The sequence below is a fragment of the Muscardinus avellanarius genome, assembly GCF_963383645.1.
Source record: "Muscardinus avellanarius genome assembly, chromosome: 3".
NCBI lineage: Eukaryota > Metazoa > Chordata > Mammalia > Rodentia > Gliridae > Muscardinus > Muscardinus avellanarius.
The window spans coordinates 27,058,736-27,076,261 of NC_137788.1; the positions used below are offsets into that span (position 1 = coordinate 27,058,736).

General features: G+C 48.3%; 1 protein-coding gene across 6 annotated transcripts in view; it reads right to left on the reverse strand.

The window, feature by feature from the left end:
• The window catches only part of PHC2 (polyhomeotic homolog 2), a gene marked incomplete at both ends in the record, with an annotated part of 55,843 nt that overhangs the window by 32,042 nt on the left and 6,275 nt on the right, over positions 1–17,526 (reverse strand). For 2 of the 6 annotated variants that reach the window (XM_080690814.1, XM_080690813.1), the window contains 2 exons: positions 15,595–15,904; positions 16,959–17,045. The exons of 1 other annotated variant lie outside the window; for it this stretch is intronic. In XM_080690814.1, the coding sequence (XP_080546940.1) occupies positions 15,595–15,904; positions 16,959–17,045 (397 nt within the window). Of the gene's footprint in view, positions 1–15,594; positions 15,905–16,958; positions 17,112–17,526 lie in introns of all 6 variants that reach the window. 3 more of the 6 variants (XM_080690815.1, XM_080690812.1, XM_080690816.1) reach the window with 3 other exon arrangements.

Genomic DNA, 17,526 nt, shown 5'->3' on the forward strand with positions numbered 1-17,526 from the left:
CCGCGCCTCATCTGCCCGACCCTCAACTGTGCCCCTCCCACGCCCAGATGCACGGGCTTCCCAGGCCCAAGCTCCCTCGCCTTCATTCTGTCCATTTTCCACTCTCCCTTCGTGCTCTCCTCCCATGCTGAATACTAGGCTCTTTGGGCTGCCCCTCAAAGCCCAGCTCAAAACTCACCTCCCCAGCAGAGTCTCCCTTGACCATTCCAGCTGCTCAGAGATCCTAAGTGTGCCATACTCTCTCCTCCACAGCCTTCCCTTTCTGTTCTCCAGGTCTGTGGTATCTGCTGCCCCCTCTCCCTCCAGCAACAAGAGCTCACCCTTGCCCATGGCTGGGCTTCAAGTGTATGCTTGTAATCTCAGTACTTGGGAGGCTGAGACAGGAGGTTTGAGGACAGCCTCAGCAAGTAGTGAAACGCTCATCAACCTAGTGAGACCCTCTTTCAAAAAAAAAAAAAAAATAGGGCTGAGGGAGGTAGCTTGGAGGTAGAATGTCCCTGGGTTAAATCCTCAGTATCACCAAATTTATACATATATTGAGACCCAGAGGAAAATTCTGGTCTTACTAACATTTATTTTTTTTAATTAAAATGTATGTATGTATGTATGTATGTATGTATGTATGTACTTATTTATTTTGAGGTACTGGGGATAAAACCCAGAGGCATTCTACCTCCAAGCTATATCCTCAGTCCTATTTTTTCTTAGTCTTTTTATTTTTATTTATTTTTTGGTGGTACTGGGGATGGAACCCTTCTACCTCTGGGCTATAGTCCCAGACCTATTTATTTATTTATTTATTTATTTATTTATTTATTGGTGGTACTGGGGTTCCTGGTAACCCTTCTACCTCTAGGTTACACTCCCACCAGACACCTATTTTTTATATTTTTATTTGGAAACAGGGTCTCTTAAGCCAGTGAGGCTGGCTTCGAACCTGCGTCTCCGCCTCCCAAGTGCTGGGATTACAAGCATGTGCCACCATGCCCAGCTCCCAGACCTATTTTATATTTTATTTGGAAACAGGGTCTCTTAAACCAGAGAGGCTGGCTTCAAACCTGCATGATCCTCCTGTCTCTGCCTCCCAACCTTGGGGATTACAAGAGTGCTGCCACCACACCCAGGGAGTCTTTTTATTTTTTGAAACAGTATTTTACTCAGTTGCAAAGGGCCTCGCTAAGTAGCTGAGGCTGTCCAGGAACTGGAATCCTCCAGTCTCCACCTCTGGAATGCTGGGATTACAAGCATGTACCACCACGCCCAGCTATTTTATTTGTTTGTTTATTTATGCATGCATTACTAGAGATGGAACCCAGGGACATTCTACCTACGAGCCACACACCCCCCAGCCCTATTTTTATCCTTTTTATTTTTGAAACGGTCTCACTGAGTTGCAAAGGGTCTCACTAAGTAGCTGAGGCTGTCCGCGAACCCCAGTCCTCCTGTCTCAGCCTCCCAAATGCTGGGATTACAAGCCTGCACCACCATGCCTGGCTTGTACTTATTTATTTTACTGTACTAGGGATCGAACCCAGAGGCACTCTACCACTGAGCTAAAACCCCAGCCCTCTTTATTTTTTTCCTTTGAGACAGGACCTCACTAAATTGCCCAGGCTGGCCTTGAGCTTGCAATCCTCTTGCCTCGGCCTCCCAAGCTGCTGGGATTACAGGTGTGTGCCACTGTGTCTGGCTAAAGCTAACACTTGAAAAGACTCCTCTGATGCCACAAGTGCACTGAATTACAGAGGTGCCTTTTTTAAAATTTATTTTTATTGGTGCATTGTAATCATATATCACATTGGAATACAAGACTTGAGAGGATATACAAGCACACATCATCCAATTAGCCCTCATCCAGTTCCCATCCCATTCCCTCCCCCTCCCTCGATCCCATGCTTGTTTGGTGATTAACTTTGATACATTTGTTTATGTACCTCCTGCATTTTAAAGAGGCTCCATCCTCCCCTATTCCATACCTTCTGATTGGTCACCTTAATTGCTTCGCTATAGGGCCCTTTCTATAACTCGGCCTCTTCCTGTTGCCCCAAACGTTGCCTATTTACATACAGACGTAGTGGTCCTGGGACACTGGCATCAGGCAGAGCAAGGCTGGACTACTGCTTCCTTCTGTTACAAACCCTGGGGCTGGGACTAGCTGCTTAACCTCTGCTGACCTCTTCTAATTGAAAAGTTGAAAATAATTACAGTTTCTTGCCAGAAAGTCATTGTAAGGGGGAAGAAACCCAAGAGAAAATGACATAATGTGCAAAGCATGGCGTCTGGGACACTGTTCTGCTCGGCCATTTCTGGTTATAATTACAGATGTTATATGAGTCTTGGTGTAGGCTCTCAAGGCCTGCTGGGCTTACCTCTGTCATAATACTGTTTATCATGGTGGGCTATGTTGTTTCTCATCTACCTTCCTTTCCAGATCACAAATCTGCTGTGATCACTTCCAGATCACAAATCTGCTGTGATCACACGCTATGAGCTTTACGCAGGATCTAACAGTGCCCGCCAGTGGATTGGTTTATTTACAGGAAGATAAGCTTGTACTGATCTGGAATTTATTTGTTCCTGTGTGTTGCTAGTTTTTCTTTCTGCCATTTTAACCAGGCTGACTCTATGTGAAGACTCGTATATTTTTTAATAATTCCTTCAGCCTTGAGGCACTGCTTTGTATCTAGTAAGGATTCAGGAAATTCAGCTCAGGATCGATTATCCAGGCCCCTAGGGTGAGAGCTGAATCTGTCCGTCTAGATGCTGCTCTCCACAGGGGCTCCCATGGCTGGAGAGCCATGCAAATGCATAGAGGGCCACAGCTGGAAACTCACAACTGGATTTTACAATCAAAGGCTCACAGCCAGGAGGGATAAAGGCAAATTCTGGGTCTCAAGCTAGCATTTTAAAATAATCCTATGATGCCACAGGCACACATGTTTCAAAGTAAGTTAGGGGAGATACTTACTTTCTTACATTTTGTTTCTTTACAAGCAAGTTTCTGACTATCTCATCACAGCCCAATATGGAGTTCCAAGCAATAGGAATGAAAAGCGAAGACTAGAAACAAGAGACTACAAAGGAAGGCACCGTGGTCCTTGGGGATGGACTGCAGTAGCCAGAGACAGAGGGAGTACAGATGGCCCAGAGGTCTTAGTCTGGATGACATGCTGGATGGGGAAGTTAGGGAACTTGTACATCAATGTCATTTTAAGGGGAAAGTGTTACATTTGAGGTGATGGTGACCTTGGTGATTATAGCTAGAAACTACTAACAGATATTTGATGATTATAAATTGTTCCCAATCCCATCCTAAACCCTCTCCTAATCCCACATCAGCTACTCCACAGGCTAACAACCAGCACAGACTGTTCATCAGAGAAACTTAACAATCAGCAATCAGGTGTGTGTGTGTGTGTGTGTGTGTGTGTGTGCGCACGTGGCACTGAGGATTGAACTCAGTTTTAATATCTCTGAGCTACACTTCAGTCTTATTTTTTATTCTTTATTTTGAAACAGGTTCTCACTAAGTTGCAGAGAGCCTCACTAAGTAGCTGAGGCTGGCCATGAACCTGGGATCCTCCTGTTTCAGCCTCTCAAGTACTGGGAGTACAAGCATGTGCCACCTTACTTGGCTATAATCAGGCTTTTTTTTTTTTTTTTTTTTTTTGCAGGTCTGGGGATGGAACACAGAGGGTCATTCGACCTCCAAGCTTCACCCTCTGCCCTGTTTTTTATTCTTTATTTTGAAACAGAGTCTCATTAAGTTGTGAAGGGCCTAAGTAGCTGAGGCTGTCCGTGAACCACAATCCTCTGGTCTGAGCCTCCTGAATGCTGGGATTACTAATGTGCACCACCATGCCCAGCATAATCAGGCATTTTTAAGATAACTTTTGATAAGGCCCTGAGAGATAACTGCAGGTGTCATGCAGTGCCCTGCTAGACTCTGGTGGCCAAAATGATCAGTGATCGATGGGTGTCACATCACTGCAAATGCAGCTCACTGCCCTGGTTGTGGAGTCATCCCCAGGGATGCTCACTGGAGGTGGGAACTGGGGATGGTCCAGGTCGGGGAAAGCCAAGAGGAGCAATGGTGTGTCCCCTACCTGTTGATTGTGTGGCTCGAGACAAGGTACTCTTCCTTCTCAGAGCTTCAGAGTTTTGTTTGATGGAATAAGAGCCTGGGCTAGATGACCACACAAATCTGTTCTAGCTCTACTACTTCACAGGGTATCTATTGCAGGAAACTAGTTTTAAAATTCAGGATTTATAAGGTGGGAAAAGGAATGTTGAAGATGAAAATGGTTCTAAATCTGTAGAGCATAAAGAGTACACTTAGGGACAAAACACATTTTTTTTTTTTATCAAATGGTATAGGTGGGACCTTGAGTGTCCCTCCAAGACCCATATGTAAAGGCTTAGTCCCAGGGTGGTGCTACTGAAAGATGGTGGAATCTTTAAGAGGTGCGGCTTATGGGAGGCTTTAGGCCACTGCAGTATGTCCTTGGATCATGGGACCTCTGCCTCCTCTTCCCTCTCTTTTGCTTCCTGGCCATGAGCTGAGCAGATCTGTTCTGCGACATGCTCCTGCCATGATGTGCTGCCTGGCCACAGGCCCAGCACAGTAAGGCCAACCACACGGACTGGAACCTCCAGAACTGGGCCAAAATAATCCTTTTATATTTACAAGTTGATTATCTCATGTATTTTCTGTAGTGACAGAAAGATGACTAACACATCAAAACACTGAGAAAAGTACTGCTGGCCTCCTGACCCTCTGTTCTGCACTTCCCCTCCTGTCTTTTTCTCTGCTCTAACCTGTGCTGCTCAGGGAAAACAGAAGGCAACTGTCTTGGGACCAGTAATGCCACTATACAGCCACGCTGGAAACAGAGCTCAGAAGGTCTAACAGAGCTCAGATCAAAGACCCACAGGTATTTTGGGGAAGTATACATCATTAACCTTTTAAGATTAATAAAAAGCAAAGACCATGATTTAACTCCAGCATTATCCTGGGCCAAAAATCCTTCTGTTGAGAGTATGGTGATAATTTTCTAATTGTTCTTCCTGATTCTAGTTTCTTCTTTTTATTACCCATCTTATGAATAGACTGCAAATTAATCTTCCTAGTGCATAGATTTGACCCCTAACTAAAATCCACCCAGGATTCTTCTCTGTCTATGGTCATTCAAAGCCCCTGGCATTCAAGATATCTATTCAACATAAACTAACCCCTTCATTTTTATTATTTCTTTGACCCAAGCAATTGTTCTTGTGCCCTGTCCCCTGTACGGAGTGCCACACTCAAGTCCTGGCGATCCTTCCTCGACCCACACACCTGACAGGACTCTTCCTTTCTGAAGGGCCACCGAGGCCCCTCTGCTTTGCATCACTGGCTGCAGCATGCCTGGCAGTCAGTACGTGCTCTGGTCAGTATGGTTTGGATCTGGAATGGCCTCCACAGCCTCACATGTCCCTGGTACAGCAGTGTCCAGAGGTTGGGCTCTGGGGAAGTGAGTGGATCATGAGCCTCTGACCTCAGGGGCGGATTATTCCACTGGAAGCAGAATAGACTACTGGGAGTGGGATGTACTTGGAGGAAACAGGCCACTGGGGGAGCGTCTTGGATGGGTTTTCTCTCTGAACCCTTCCTCTCTCTGCTTCTCTGCTGCCATGAGCTGTGCAGCTGCCCTCCCCAGTGCGCTCCTGCTATGGAACTCTCCCACATCTCAGGTCCTCAGAAATTGAGCTGGCTGACCATGGACTCAGACCTTTGCAACCATGAACCGAGATAGACCTTTTTTCCTCTAAGTTTTCTTGCTAGATATTTTGATCTAGCAACACAACGCCGACTAACACAAGAAGCAAAATGCCTGAGTTGAATTCTCACTCTGCTACTGACTGTGATGCTTGGTTCAGTAGATGACACTTGCGTGTCATCTTTAAAATGGGGCAACAAGCTGGGCATGGGGTGGTGCACGCTCGCTCGTAATCCCAGCATTTGGGAGGCTGAGACAGGAGGATCATGGTTCGTGGCCAGTCTCAGCTACTTAAGAAGTTCCAACTCAGTGAGACTCTTTCAAAATAAAACAACAACAACAACAACAAAATAGGACTTGGGGTGTAGCTTGGAGGTAGAATGTCTCTGGGACACGTTCCATGTTCAATTCCTAGTACTGCAAAAAAAAAAAAAATGGGGCAACAACTGTATCTATCTCATAGTTATTTCATTAAATGACTAATCTCCTTTAGTAGGCAGAATTTAATTAACTCATTTGTTTCTCCACAATGCCACAAATTTAGTTGATGGCCGTCAATCCTGCTGAATGAATGAATGGCTACATGATGACAGTCCAGCTGGGACCACAGAATGTGTTCTCTTTAAAGCTAGACATGGAGGGATGGACAGTCCACAGGCACTTGGTCTCACCAGTGATCGGCTTACTGCAGACCCTGTGTCTGTGCAGTCTTTGCTCATGATCTGCCTCTACTCGCCTCCCAAGCCACCTCGCTGGCCCACTTGTGCTGTAGAATGCCGTGTCCTCTCGTGCCTTTTGGCCTCAGTTTCTGCTCTTCCCTGTGCTGGGATGGCCTTCTGTTTCAGTGAGCTAAGGTCTTTGGTCTTTGGTCCAGGCTCAGTTCCTCTTTTCTCTGTTTGTCTTGGCCCTTAGAGGCATTTCCTTAGGGTGCCTGCAGCTTTGTTCATTTGTGACTTAACAAGCATTCTACATATGCATTTTGTTGATTTTTAAAAGTTGATCCCCCCATTTTAGCCTCTTTAGAACTGTGCTGCATATCACAGTTGACATGTTAGTTTCTTTCTTAAAGTTAATGAAATACTGGTGCATCTTACAATCTGAGCTATCTTAGAATAAATAAAATAGAAATACTTGTACTATTTTGCCTGTATATACCTTATCTTTCCGAAGTGACTGTATGTTTTTAAATCAAAGGCATATCTCATTATTATTTTTAATAAAAAAAGATGTGCTTTGGAGCTGGACAAAGTGGTATACACCTGTCGTGCTGTACTTGGGAGGCTGAGAGGATTACAGGTTTGGGGATAGACTCAGCAACTTAGGGAAATAGTGTTTAAAAATAAAAACAATACATAAAAAGGGTGGGGGTGTAACTCAGAGAGAGGATACCCTTGGGTTCAATCTTCAGTACTAAGGGGAGGAGGTGTACTTTAACTTAATTAAAACGATATGCTTCTTTTACTTTCTACATTGTCTAACCTGATATTCTCCATGCCTGTAGAGCCTCAGAAAATGTCTGCGGATGATCATGGCAGTAAGATCAATTGGTTCTCCCCCTCTTCCAAGCTCTCCCAGCTCAATCTGGGGTGGTGAAGAGGGATTCTCTACCAAGCCATGATCCAGAAGAGGCTATGTCTCTCTCAACCAATAGCTAGGATGGCGCAGGTCAGTTTGTGAAGTATTCCGCTAGACCTTTCTTCTTACTTCTAAGGGTCAGTAGCATCATTCTCTCCATTTTCCCATTCCCCCACTACTAGAAAGTTCACTGCTTCTAAGAAATGCAAAGGGTTTTTTTTCCTGTGGAACCTCAACCACAGCTTTGGAGGGTCCTGACCAACCCTTTCCATTGAGGAGCAGCAGAGGGGCTGGCCCAGGGCCTCTGCAAATTGGGGCCTAACTCAAAGGAGAGGCTCCAGGCAAAGTTCGACTTCCTGGCTGGTGCTCTAACCTTGAATTGCTTCTTTAGAATCTGAAGAGGCCAATTCACTGCTCTGAGCCAGTGTGTTGATAGCAACAAGAGGATTAAGGTCTCCCAGGCAGGAGGGCTGACTGTGAGGGTCATCTGCATGCCCCTTGACTGAACCCACTGCCAGAATTCATCAGCAGTAGCTCTCTATTGATGTCAAGGCTTTACATATGCAGGAAACAGCTCACTGTCCCAGAGAGGCTGGGCCTCTTGATCCGGAGTTTGTGAGAGATTATAGGTGGTGGCCCCATTTTTCTAGGACTCCACTACAATTGGCTAGAATTTAGAGTTACCTGGGCAAGGGAGGATGCCTGTGGGAGAGGAATGGTGTATCTTTTTACAAACCTCTAATTTTTGAGATTTAGAAAGTTATGTGACAATATGCTTTCAACCATTCACTCGCTTAACATATATTTACTAAGCACCTACTGCAGATGAAGTGCTATGCTTGGTGCTGTCTAAAATATGGTCTTTAGAACAGATTACGGTCTAGTGAGAAAGACAGATAATAGAGATTCTTAGCATAAGTTGGTAAATGTTGTTAGAGAAGATAAGCACAGGGTATTAAGAACACAGAAGAGGTTTCAGCTTTGGAAGAAGGGCATAGACAGCTTCCCTGAGGACGTGTTTAACAGGATTCAGAGTTAGAGAGTTTACAAAAGGAATGGTGTATGGAGAGACTCGGAGGCATAAGGACTGTGGCGGGTTCAGGGTCCTATGGAAAGCTTTGCACAGCCGTAGCCCAGGGCACCTAGAAGAGGAAGCCAGAGGAGGAAGCACTTTTAGGTTGGGTCTAAGTTGATCAAGAGGCTCCTCCTCTCCAAAGATGCCTCCTGGGATCAGCCTTCAGGAGTGACTGAGACTGAAGCTGACAAGGTCAGGGCTCCACACACAGAAACAGACAATGATGCTTTTTAGAAAGACCTAGAACATTTCTACATGAGTTTTCTCTGGTGCATTCCCCCCCAGGCTTAGGGTCAGGAGTCTGAGAGGGGGACTGTTAAAGGGAGTTTCCCTGCATGAGGAAACCAGGTTATACAAATAGGCTTCCAGTCTTGGTCAGGAACACCATTCTACAGTGGTTGACATAGCCTTAATGTCTTGGGCCTGCTTAGTAGCTATCAGGCAAAACTACCAAATTTCCTTGTGTGAGCAGCATTTCTGGCCAAGCAGCTGGAACATTACTAGAACAAACTGGTATCTGCGTTTCTGCACCTGCCCTGCCCTTGGTAGATGGGCGGCAGTCCAGTGAAGTGGGCTTGCATTTTGGTTCTGCCACCTAGGGACTAAGCAACTTAAATGGCTTAACCTCCTGGATCCTGAGCTTCTGTTCTGTAAAAAGTGAGACTTGTCATAGTGTGGTTGTTAGTAACAAATGGAATTTATGTTTACACTACAAAGAGGTTTGTTGCCTTGCTCAATGCCTGGTACCTAGCAGATGCTCAGTAAATGGCAGCTGTATTTAAAGCATGGCCAGCTATTTGTGTGTCGCTTTGAAGCTCTCAAGTACCTTCTTACTTTATTTAGGAGTCTCATTTATTCCTAACAATAAGTCTATGAGACAATCAAGCGGGGTCCCCATTTTACAACCAAGAACCAAGAGTAGATTCCAGGGGACTTCCACGGTGCAGGAAGCCAAAGGAAAGCCGATTCACTTCACAGATGAGGCGAGGTGCCTTGCACAAACACATGCCCCAAATGCCCATGGCTGAGTGGATAACTTGCTGACAAGTGTGAGCAGATACGGCAAGCCTAGGAGTGTTAGATGTGGGTAGCTGAGAACTCTGGGGGTCATCATGGAGGGATGGACAATGAAAAGGGTGTGTTCAGCTAGAAATAAGAGTGAAAGTCTCTAAACAGGAAAGAAACAATATAGTCTTGGAGGAGGATAATTCCTGCAGCTGTGGTGGGATGTCCTGGAGATCAGTTAAATTTCATCCAGCCAGCTGGCCTTGAGAAAGCTAGAAGCCAGGAGAGAGGCCATACCAACAGAACCTGACTGACTTGTGATGAGCTGGGCCATGACAGAGGGTGGGAACAGAAGGGGAAGAGGAAATGTCTGTCCTAAGTTTTCTCCCTGCTGGTCACTAGCCTCATTCATTTTTATGGTCAGTGGGAAATGTGACCACCTCTGTCTTATAGAGAAGGAAACTGAGGTTTGCAGACATTAAATCACTTGATTGTGGTCCTTAAACTAGTAAGTGATGAAGACTGGGGTTTGAAGCCAGTTCCTGCTAGAGGACTCTGTCTCTCTGATGAAGGGAAGGAGCCTGTGAGCCCAGGCTTGAGATTGTGGACAGTGATCAGAATCTGGGAAAGTGGACCTCTCCAAGGAGGAAGAGTTTTTTGTTTTATTTAGGGTTTTTGTTTGGTTCATACATTATCTAAACAAACAAAAAATTTGTATGCAAGTGGGGCGGTACCCAAGTAGTGATATCCTACTACAGTTGGAGGGAGATCAATGAGGAGAGGGAAGGACAGGGAAGGGGGAATATTAAGAAGCCCTTGGCAAGGGGCTCACACCTGGAACCCCAGTGCTTAGAAGGCTGAAATAGGAAGATTGCAGGTTTGAAGCAAGCCAGTGAAGCTCTCAGCAAACTAGTGAGACCCTGTTTCTGAATAAGAAATAAAATAGGGCTGGGGAATGTAGTTCAGAGGTAGAATGCCTCTGGGTTCAATTCCCAGTACTACCAACACACACACACACACAGATGGGTAAGCAGCAGGTGTCTGAGAGGTGGGAGCAGATAAGTTCCTTTAGGAGTGAAGCACAAGGGGGCAGAGGACTGAGGAGACCCGTGGCTAATGGCAGTGGGACAACGGAAAAGGCAGGAGGACAGGCCCCACCTACGCACACAGATGGTCGCACACACATGGTGCCCCGAGTTCAGATGCTTCCCAGTCCTGGCTGAGACAATTCTCTTCCTGTTCTACTCTTGAAACGGACTCATGTTCGAAAGCACAACCCAAGTGTCCACAACCCCCGCTAGGATTCCAGCTCTTGCTCATCTTAGTAAACCCCACAGTGCTTAGAAAAATGTTTGGCACATAATAGATGCTAAATGAATATTTGTTGAGTTGAACTGAACAAGAGACAGAGAAAAACTATTTGGGGATGGCAGTTAATTATTCTTTCTGTGCTGTATCTTCTTCATTTGTACAATGGAGTAATCATGGTGAGGATTAAATGAGATAGGCAGGGAAAGCAGTTAGTGCAGCACTTGGGATGTGCTTGTAACCAACTGGTAATTATTACCACTAGCTGGAAGCAACCAGGAAAAGAGTATAATAGAAGCTGAAGGTGAAGAATTTCAGGAAACATGCTCAACAATTCTGAGACCCTTTGTGTATCAGAGTTGGTCTCTCTCTCTCTCTACACACACACATCCATGTATGTATACACGTCAAAGAAGGATGATAAGCAAAAAATAAACTCCTCTACTAATAGCTTAAGTCATCTGGATCCCCTCCTCCCAGAATATAGGAGAGATTCCTCGTAATTTAAATCTTGTCCTACAGTGGATAGTTGAAATGACCTTCATGACCAGTTCTATGATTTTAACATCAGAATTGATGGGAATTTTTATTTCCAGCTGGGTAACAGGCCCACCTGTATGCTTTGCAGTCCATTGGCACCTCTAAGTAAAAGTGTTTACCCACAGTTTGGTGGCTGCTTTGGGAGGGAAATGTGGTATCCAAGGATCCTAGAACCAGCAAGCATCACATTGTCCACCCTATCACAGACAGAAATCTCTGCTCCCTGACACAAAATACTCTCTGTGATAAAACAAAGCGGCTGTGTGGCAGGCCTGCCCAACAGAGAATTCTCTCTTCCGCCAGAGACCTGAGGCGGTTTGAGGATACAGAACAAAGGCCTGGCATCTGGAAACATGATTGTGTGAAAGGGCCCCGGATTTGCAATGACCCACAGCTCCCTTCAGCGCAGCATCCCCCTCCCGTCGGCAACTTTCTCCTCACCTTTGGGCTGGGTGTGCACCCAAAGCCTGGAGCTTAGCGGTTAGAAAGGACTCCGAGCCTCCTAGCTGGAGCTGGGGCCCAGCTCACTTGGGACTCGGTGTCCCTGGAGGCCAGGACCAGGGGACCCTTGCTGCCTGCCCCTCTTCTGCCCTCGGTGGTCCAGTCCTCCTACCACTGAGAAGGGCAAGGCCAGACCTTTGCCTTCCCTCCAAAGCCCAACCGACCTCGGGCTCCACTCTCCTCCCCGCGCTCCCCTCCCCCACCCCACCCCCTTTCAGGGCATAAGGGACCTTTTCTATTTGCAGAGCCTAAAGAAGCCGGTTGCCAAGGTGACAGGAGCCGGAACAGCAGGGAGCTGCCATGGGGGAGGGGCTTTGCCCCCAAACAGCTGTCAGTGGGAGCAGTCCCAGCTGGGACCTGAGACTGGCCTCTCTGGGAGGAAACACCCCCAGGAGAACGCATTCCTCCCGCCCCCCCCCACCCCTTTCTCCACTGGCTACTTTCCTGGGGGCAGCGCCAGCCGCTCAAAAAATGCTCCAATAAATGAAACACGCGCCCTTGTGCGCGGGCGTCCCTCACACATGCTCTTCTTTCCCGCCCCCGCTTGGGCTCTCCCTAGGTCCATTCACTGTGGGCTGGCTGGGCAGGGGGCCAGAAGTCACCTCCGCCTTGGGAACTGTGGACCCCAGACAGGTGCTGCTCCAGGCTGCCCCCCATCAGGCGTAAGAAAGATTTCAGTCTTTTTGTTCCAGAGGCCCTAGAGGATCTGCCAGTGCTAAGCTTCCCCCAGCTGCCTCCCATTTGGGAGGTGGACTTGGGGGAGTGGAACCAAGGCCTTACAGGGGAGAAAGGAAGAATAGGGCGGGAGGTGGGAGGCAGGGACAATGCAAAGCCCACTGCTCTCTGCCTCTGGGGAGAGGGTCTTTGTAGTACTCAGCTCACAGCTGCTCCTTAGAAAGGGCCCTGGGCCCTGGTCTCTGGGCCACATTACAGGCTCAAACTGTTAGTCAGGCCACTCCTAGGCCCCTACCCCAAGCCTGTCACTCACTGGTGTTTACGGGGCTCTGCAGGAGAGAGCCCTACCAGGCCTGCACACTCCAGCAGTCTCAGAGCCCAGGTTCTACAGACGGTCTATCTCAGAAACCCCAGGATTTTTAAGTTTTGGGTCAGGAACAGGAAACACCAATGAGGCCCCAAATATTTAAGAACTGAAGAGGGGGGGCAGCCTGGCTTGAAGCTTAGGACACAAGCTGATGCCAGCAGATGTGCAGTCTGGCCCAGGGCTGCCATGCTGCACTTAGATGATCTTCAGGGCCGAGTACAGTAAGTCTTGGGGAAACTCCCTGAGCCTCAGTTTTCTCATCTGTTAGTGGATTAAAACACCTAACTTACAGGGTTCTTTTGAAGGTTTGAAGAAGTGGTCATAAAATGTATGTGCATAAAATGCCTCATACATTATCTAGCATGTGATGGACTTTGCCCAAGTACTGGTCTTTCTAGCTAGGTTCCTGAGACCTCAGAGAGGCCCAGCTAACTCACCAAGAACAGGTCTGTGGGGAGCCATTGAGGCTTTCCCCTAGATTAGTGTCTCTGACTCAGCTGACTCTCCTTCACCCTGAGTCAACAAGGTTTGGGGAGAAGATCAGATGGTGATGGCACGAGAGTACTGATTAACCTATCTGTAATATATGTGTTTTGTATTGGTCTGTATTGTATTCTGGTGGTGGTAGCATGAGGATGTTGATTGACCTGTGACTGTGTAAATACCTCTGGAAAAACAAACCCAGCGTCAGCGCAATAGAGAATACTGACCCAGTAGTTGTCAACCAGTACGAAATACTGACCCAAGAACAGGGGTCGGCCAGTAGAGATAGTAGGCTGGCGGCTCCCCCACGTTAAAATAAATTAAATATTCTGAGATCAAATTCTTAGAGATAAGTTCTTCATCCTCACGCCTCTCTTCAGAACCCATACTTTAGCTGGCTGGCTCCAGCACAGTTCCTTCTTTTTAATAGTCCTTAGGATTTGGGGGGGGGGCTGGCTTAGATTTATAGAACAGCACTATTTTGGTCTGGGTGGGCACAGGGCTCTCAGGAAGTCCTGGGTCCTGGTGTTGCTCTGGGGTCCTGTGGGTTGACTGAGGTGCGGCTTTGGGGTCCTAGCTTTAGCCTGAGCCGATAGCAAGATACTGTAAAATCCCTTAGTTTTTACCCTTCTGAGCCTCATTTTCTCTTTATACCAAAGGAAGAGGTTGGACCAGTCTCTGGAGAAAGCAATGCCAGACAGTGAGAAGCACTTGGAACCATAGGGCCTCTGCCGGGAGGAGCCTCCCTCCGCTCAACGGGGACCACCGGGAGGCAGCCACTGACCCTGCATCCAGGTGATTTCTGAAACCTCAAAGAAGTAAATAAGTGATTTTGGCTGTTTTTTCCCCTCCCAAATCAGCGTCATAAACTCTGTGTGTGCTTCCCTCTGTCTGTCCGGATGCCTTTCCCTGCTCTGCTGGGTCATGGCTCCTACCTCAGGCTGCAGGTGCCATCTCCTCGAGAGACAGCATCCATGAGCCACAGTGCCTGGCAGCAAGCTGACCATCTGTGCTCGGCTGTAACTGCAACAGGATTATGAAACGGAGTGAGTATATTTATATAGCTGGCTCCCTCCTTTTGACTGGCACTCCCTTAGGTAATCATACAATCTGGGACTACAGGCTGTGCACTCGCCTATTATTTCAGAGACTCGAGAAGCTGCAGCAGGAGGATTTGAAGTTTGAGGCCAGCCTGGGCAGATTAGCTAGACCCTGTCTCAAAGTAAAAAAATAAAAAGGGCTGGAGATGTAATTTAGTAGTAGACTGCCCCTGAGTTCAATCCCTAGTGTACACACACAGACACACACACACACACATACACACACACAGGGGTGCAGGGGAAATCATACTTTGACCATTTTGGTCTTAATCTAGTGACAAACATATAGTAGGTTATCAAGGGAAACCCCCCCCCCCACACACACACACACGGGTAAGACTGAATTGTAAACTGCCTGGAGGAGAACAGAGGGTTGTTAGTTTTCTCAGTGATATGATCAGCATGAGTCTCTATTTAATACCAAGCCATATGGTTCACCACTGTATTTATTTCTGTGGTCTAAAGCTAGGTCTTGTTCCTTAGACTGATGAATCTGGCTTCTAGAGCTTTTGGCAGATTTTCCCAGTAAAGATTGCCTATAATAGGCAGCAGGGCTGGGAAAGTTTAGCCAGCAGGGAAAGGAGTCTAGCCAGGGAATACTGATTCATTCCCTTCGCAGAATTTGCTAGATTTTTTTTTTTAAATCTTCTAGATTTATTCTCAAGCATCACCATCGGAGGCTCCATCTCCTCCGTTTCTATGGTGCTCAGAGCTTGCAGTGTGCCACAGATATGTCACACTGCTTTCTGTCTGTGCGTCTCTCGACCTGGACTGCTTCCTTGATCTCACTGGTCTCTGCACACCCAGAGCTGGGAACGTGACTGGTGAGTATTAGTCAACAAATGTCAGTTGGATGATGAGAAAATAAATTCCCCCGTCCCCATCTCTCCGCATGGTTCCTGAATGTCTTTTTCCATGGGCCTTAGGAATGTCAAAGCAGTCCACTGCTGACCTCCTATTGGTCCGGGTTAAGAGATGCTTGTGTACCCCAAGACCCATTGTGAGGGAGAACTCCTTTAGTCCTACTTACTTGGCTTCCTTCTAGAAGTTAGGCTAGAAGCGCGAATGGGATCAGGAGCTGATAAAACACCCTGAGACTGGGAGAGGGAGAGACGCGTGGCTGGTATCTTAGTGTGTCCATGGAAAAAATGAAGGTGTGAAAGATTCCTGACTACAGTCTGGATTCCTTCTCCCAGGAGCCCTTACCTGGTGCAATGAGGGGGTGGGCAGCCACGGCGGGAACTGTCCGTCCAAGCCCGGCCCGGCCTTCCAAGCTCCCTGGCAAGCCGCAGCTGCCTTCTCCTTTCTTGAGCGGCTCCATCACACTGTCGGTTATGCTGGGCCTGGCACCTGCAGGGGAACCTTGAGCAGCGTTTCTACCCTGTGATGGGTTAGGCAGAGGCTGGCTACCAGGTGTGGGTTTCAGGGCCAAGCTGGGCAGGACAGGCTGAGTGGGGGTAGGGCCCGAGGCTGCTGCAGCTGGTGTCTGCTGGGTTCGGAGGGTCAGGTTCTGTACCTGGAAAAGAGGGGTCTATGGAAGTCCAGAGAATGTGGGTAGGACCAGTGCCAACATCCAACTGATAGGCAGCATTAGGGATAGATCCAGGAATGGCTGGATAGGATAGTGGTTATAAAATCAGAGGGAGAGAGAGAATGACTTAGGGGCTCAAAGAGGAACCAGGAGCAGGTGGAACTCTAAAAAAGGGCTCCACCTTTTTTCTCAAGAGACTGGATCTGCCAGCCAAAGGAACTAAATTCCGAGCAGTGACTGCTGCCTAGGTTGGGGTAGGGAGGGCCAAAGGAACTAAATTCCGAGCAGTGACTGCTGCCTAGGTTGGGGTAGGGAGGCCAGCCTTTCTCCCTCCATGTAGCCCCTTTCAATCTCCGAACTACCAGGGTTGGATGCATACCACTCAAAAACAATTCCCAGATACAGCAGAGCATGGGGCTTCCCATACTGGAAAAGACCAGGGCAAAAGTGCAGTTTAAGCAAGGCCACTAGGCAAAGGATTATCTCGTCCTCAAAATGAGGTTAGCTTGTGGCCTGAGACAGCCTGTCCCTGGCGCCCTCTGCTGGACACATGGAGGCTGTGCCAAATTTTGATAGCCTTGCTTGGGGAGTTCCCATTCTGGGGATGGGGTGGGGAGGGAGATGGGAGTGAGAAGTTCTCCCTTCCCAGCTGCCACGTGATCTTCAGGACCACAGCAGCATCCACGTGCTGCCAGTGGAAGGCAAGAACCCAGGGCTCACCCCTGTCCCCTCTTCGGTGCCGCTGGCCTGGTTCCTAGCAGTCTGGCACTTGGAACCCCAGCAGCAACAACAACACAAGCTATCCTGGGCTTGTGTGAGGCAGCAAAGCCCCTTTTAGCTATATTCGAGAGGGGCTGAGGCCGTCTGGACAGGACTGGAGAGCGAATCTGGGAGCACTGGGTGCCCAGACTCCACCTGATCCTAGAAGAGCCCCGCTGTTGTGACGACTCAGAGCTCCTCCAGGGCTGCCCATCCCCAGCATCCTGCCCCTCTGCAGTGCTGCCCACCCCCTGCCCTCCCATACACACGGGATCCTCACCTGGGCGGGGGTGGGGGGCCGGGCGGGGGAGCCAGTGCCGAGCTCAGGCTGCACAGTAGCGACGGTGGCCGTGGGCGTGAAGATGAGCTGAGGGGACAAAGGAACAGTGCCGCCTAGGCTCCTAGCTACCTGCACCAGGTTACCTGGCTGGGCCTGGAATCACAGGAAACGAGGTGCCTTTTACCTGCCCAATGTGGGCTCAGCCATCGGGCAGAACAGTTTAGCCAAGAAGCAGACATGGGGATGGCTAGGGAAATAGAAATGGGGTGGGGCACAAGATCACCTGGAAGCCTCGAGGTTGTAGTGTGCTGCCCCCTGCCGGGCAGGGACAGAATGGGCAAGAGCCACTGTGGGGCATTGGAGCCCTGGGGGCCCATCTTGGGGGGCTCATCCTGGGAGGCCATCCTGAGGCCCATCCTTGGGGGCCCATCCTGGGATGTTATCCTGGGGGGCTTATCTTGGGGGCCCATCCTGGGGGCTTATCCTTGTGAGGGTCATCCTGGGGGACCCATCCTGGGGGTCATCCTGGGGTCCCATCCTGGGAGGTTATCCTGGGGGGCTTATCTTG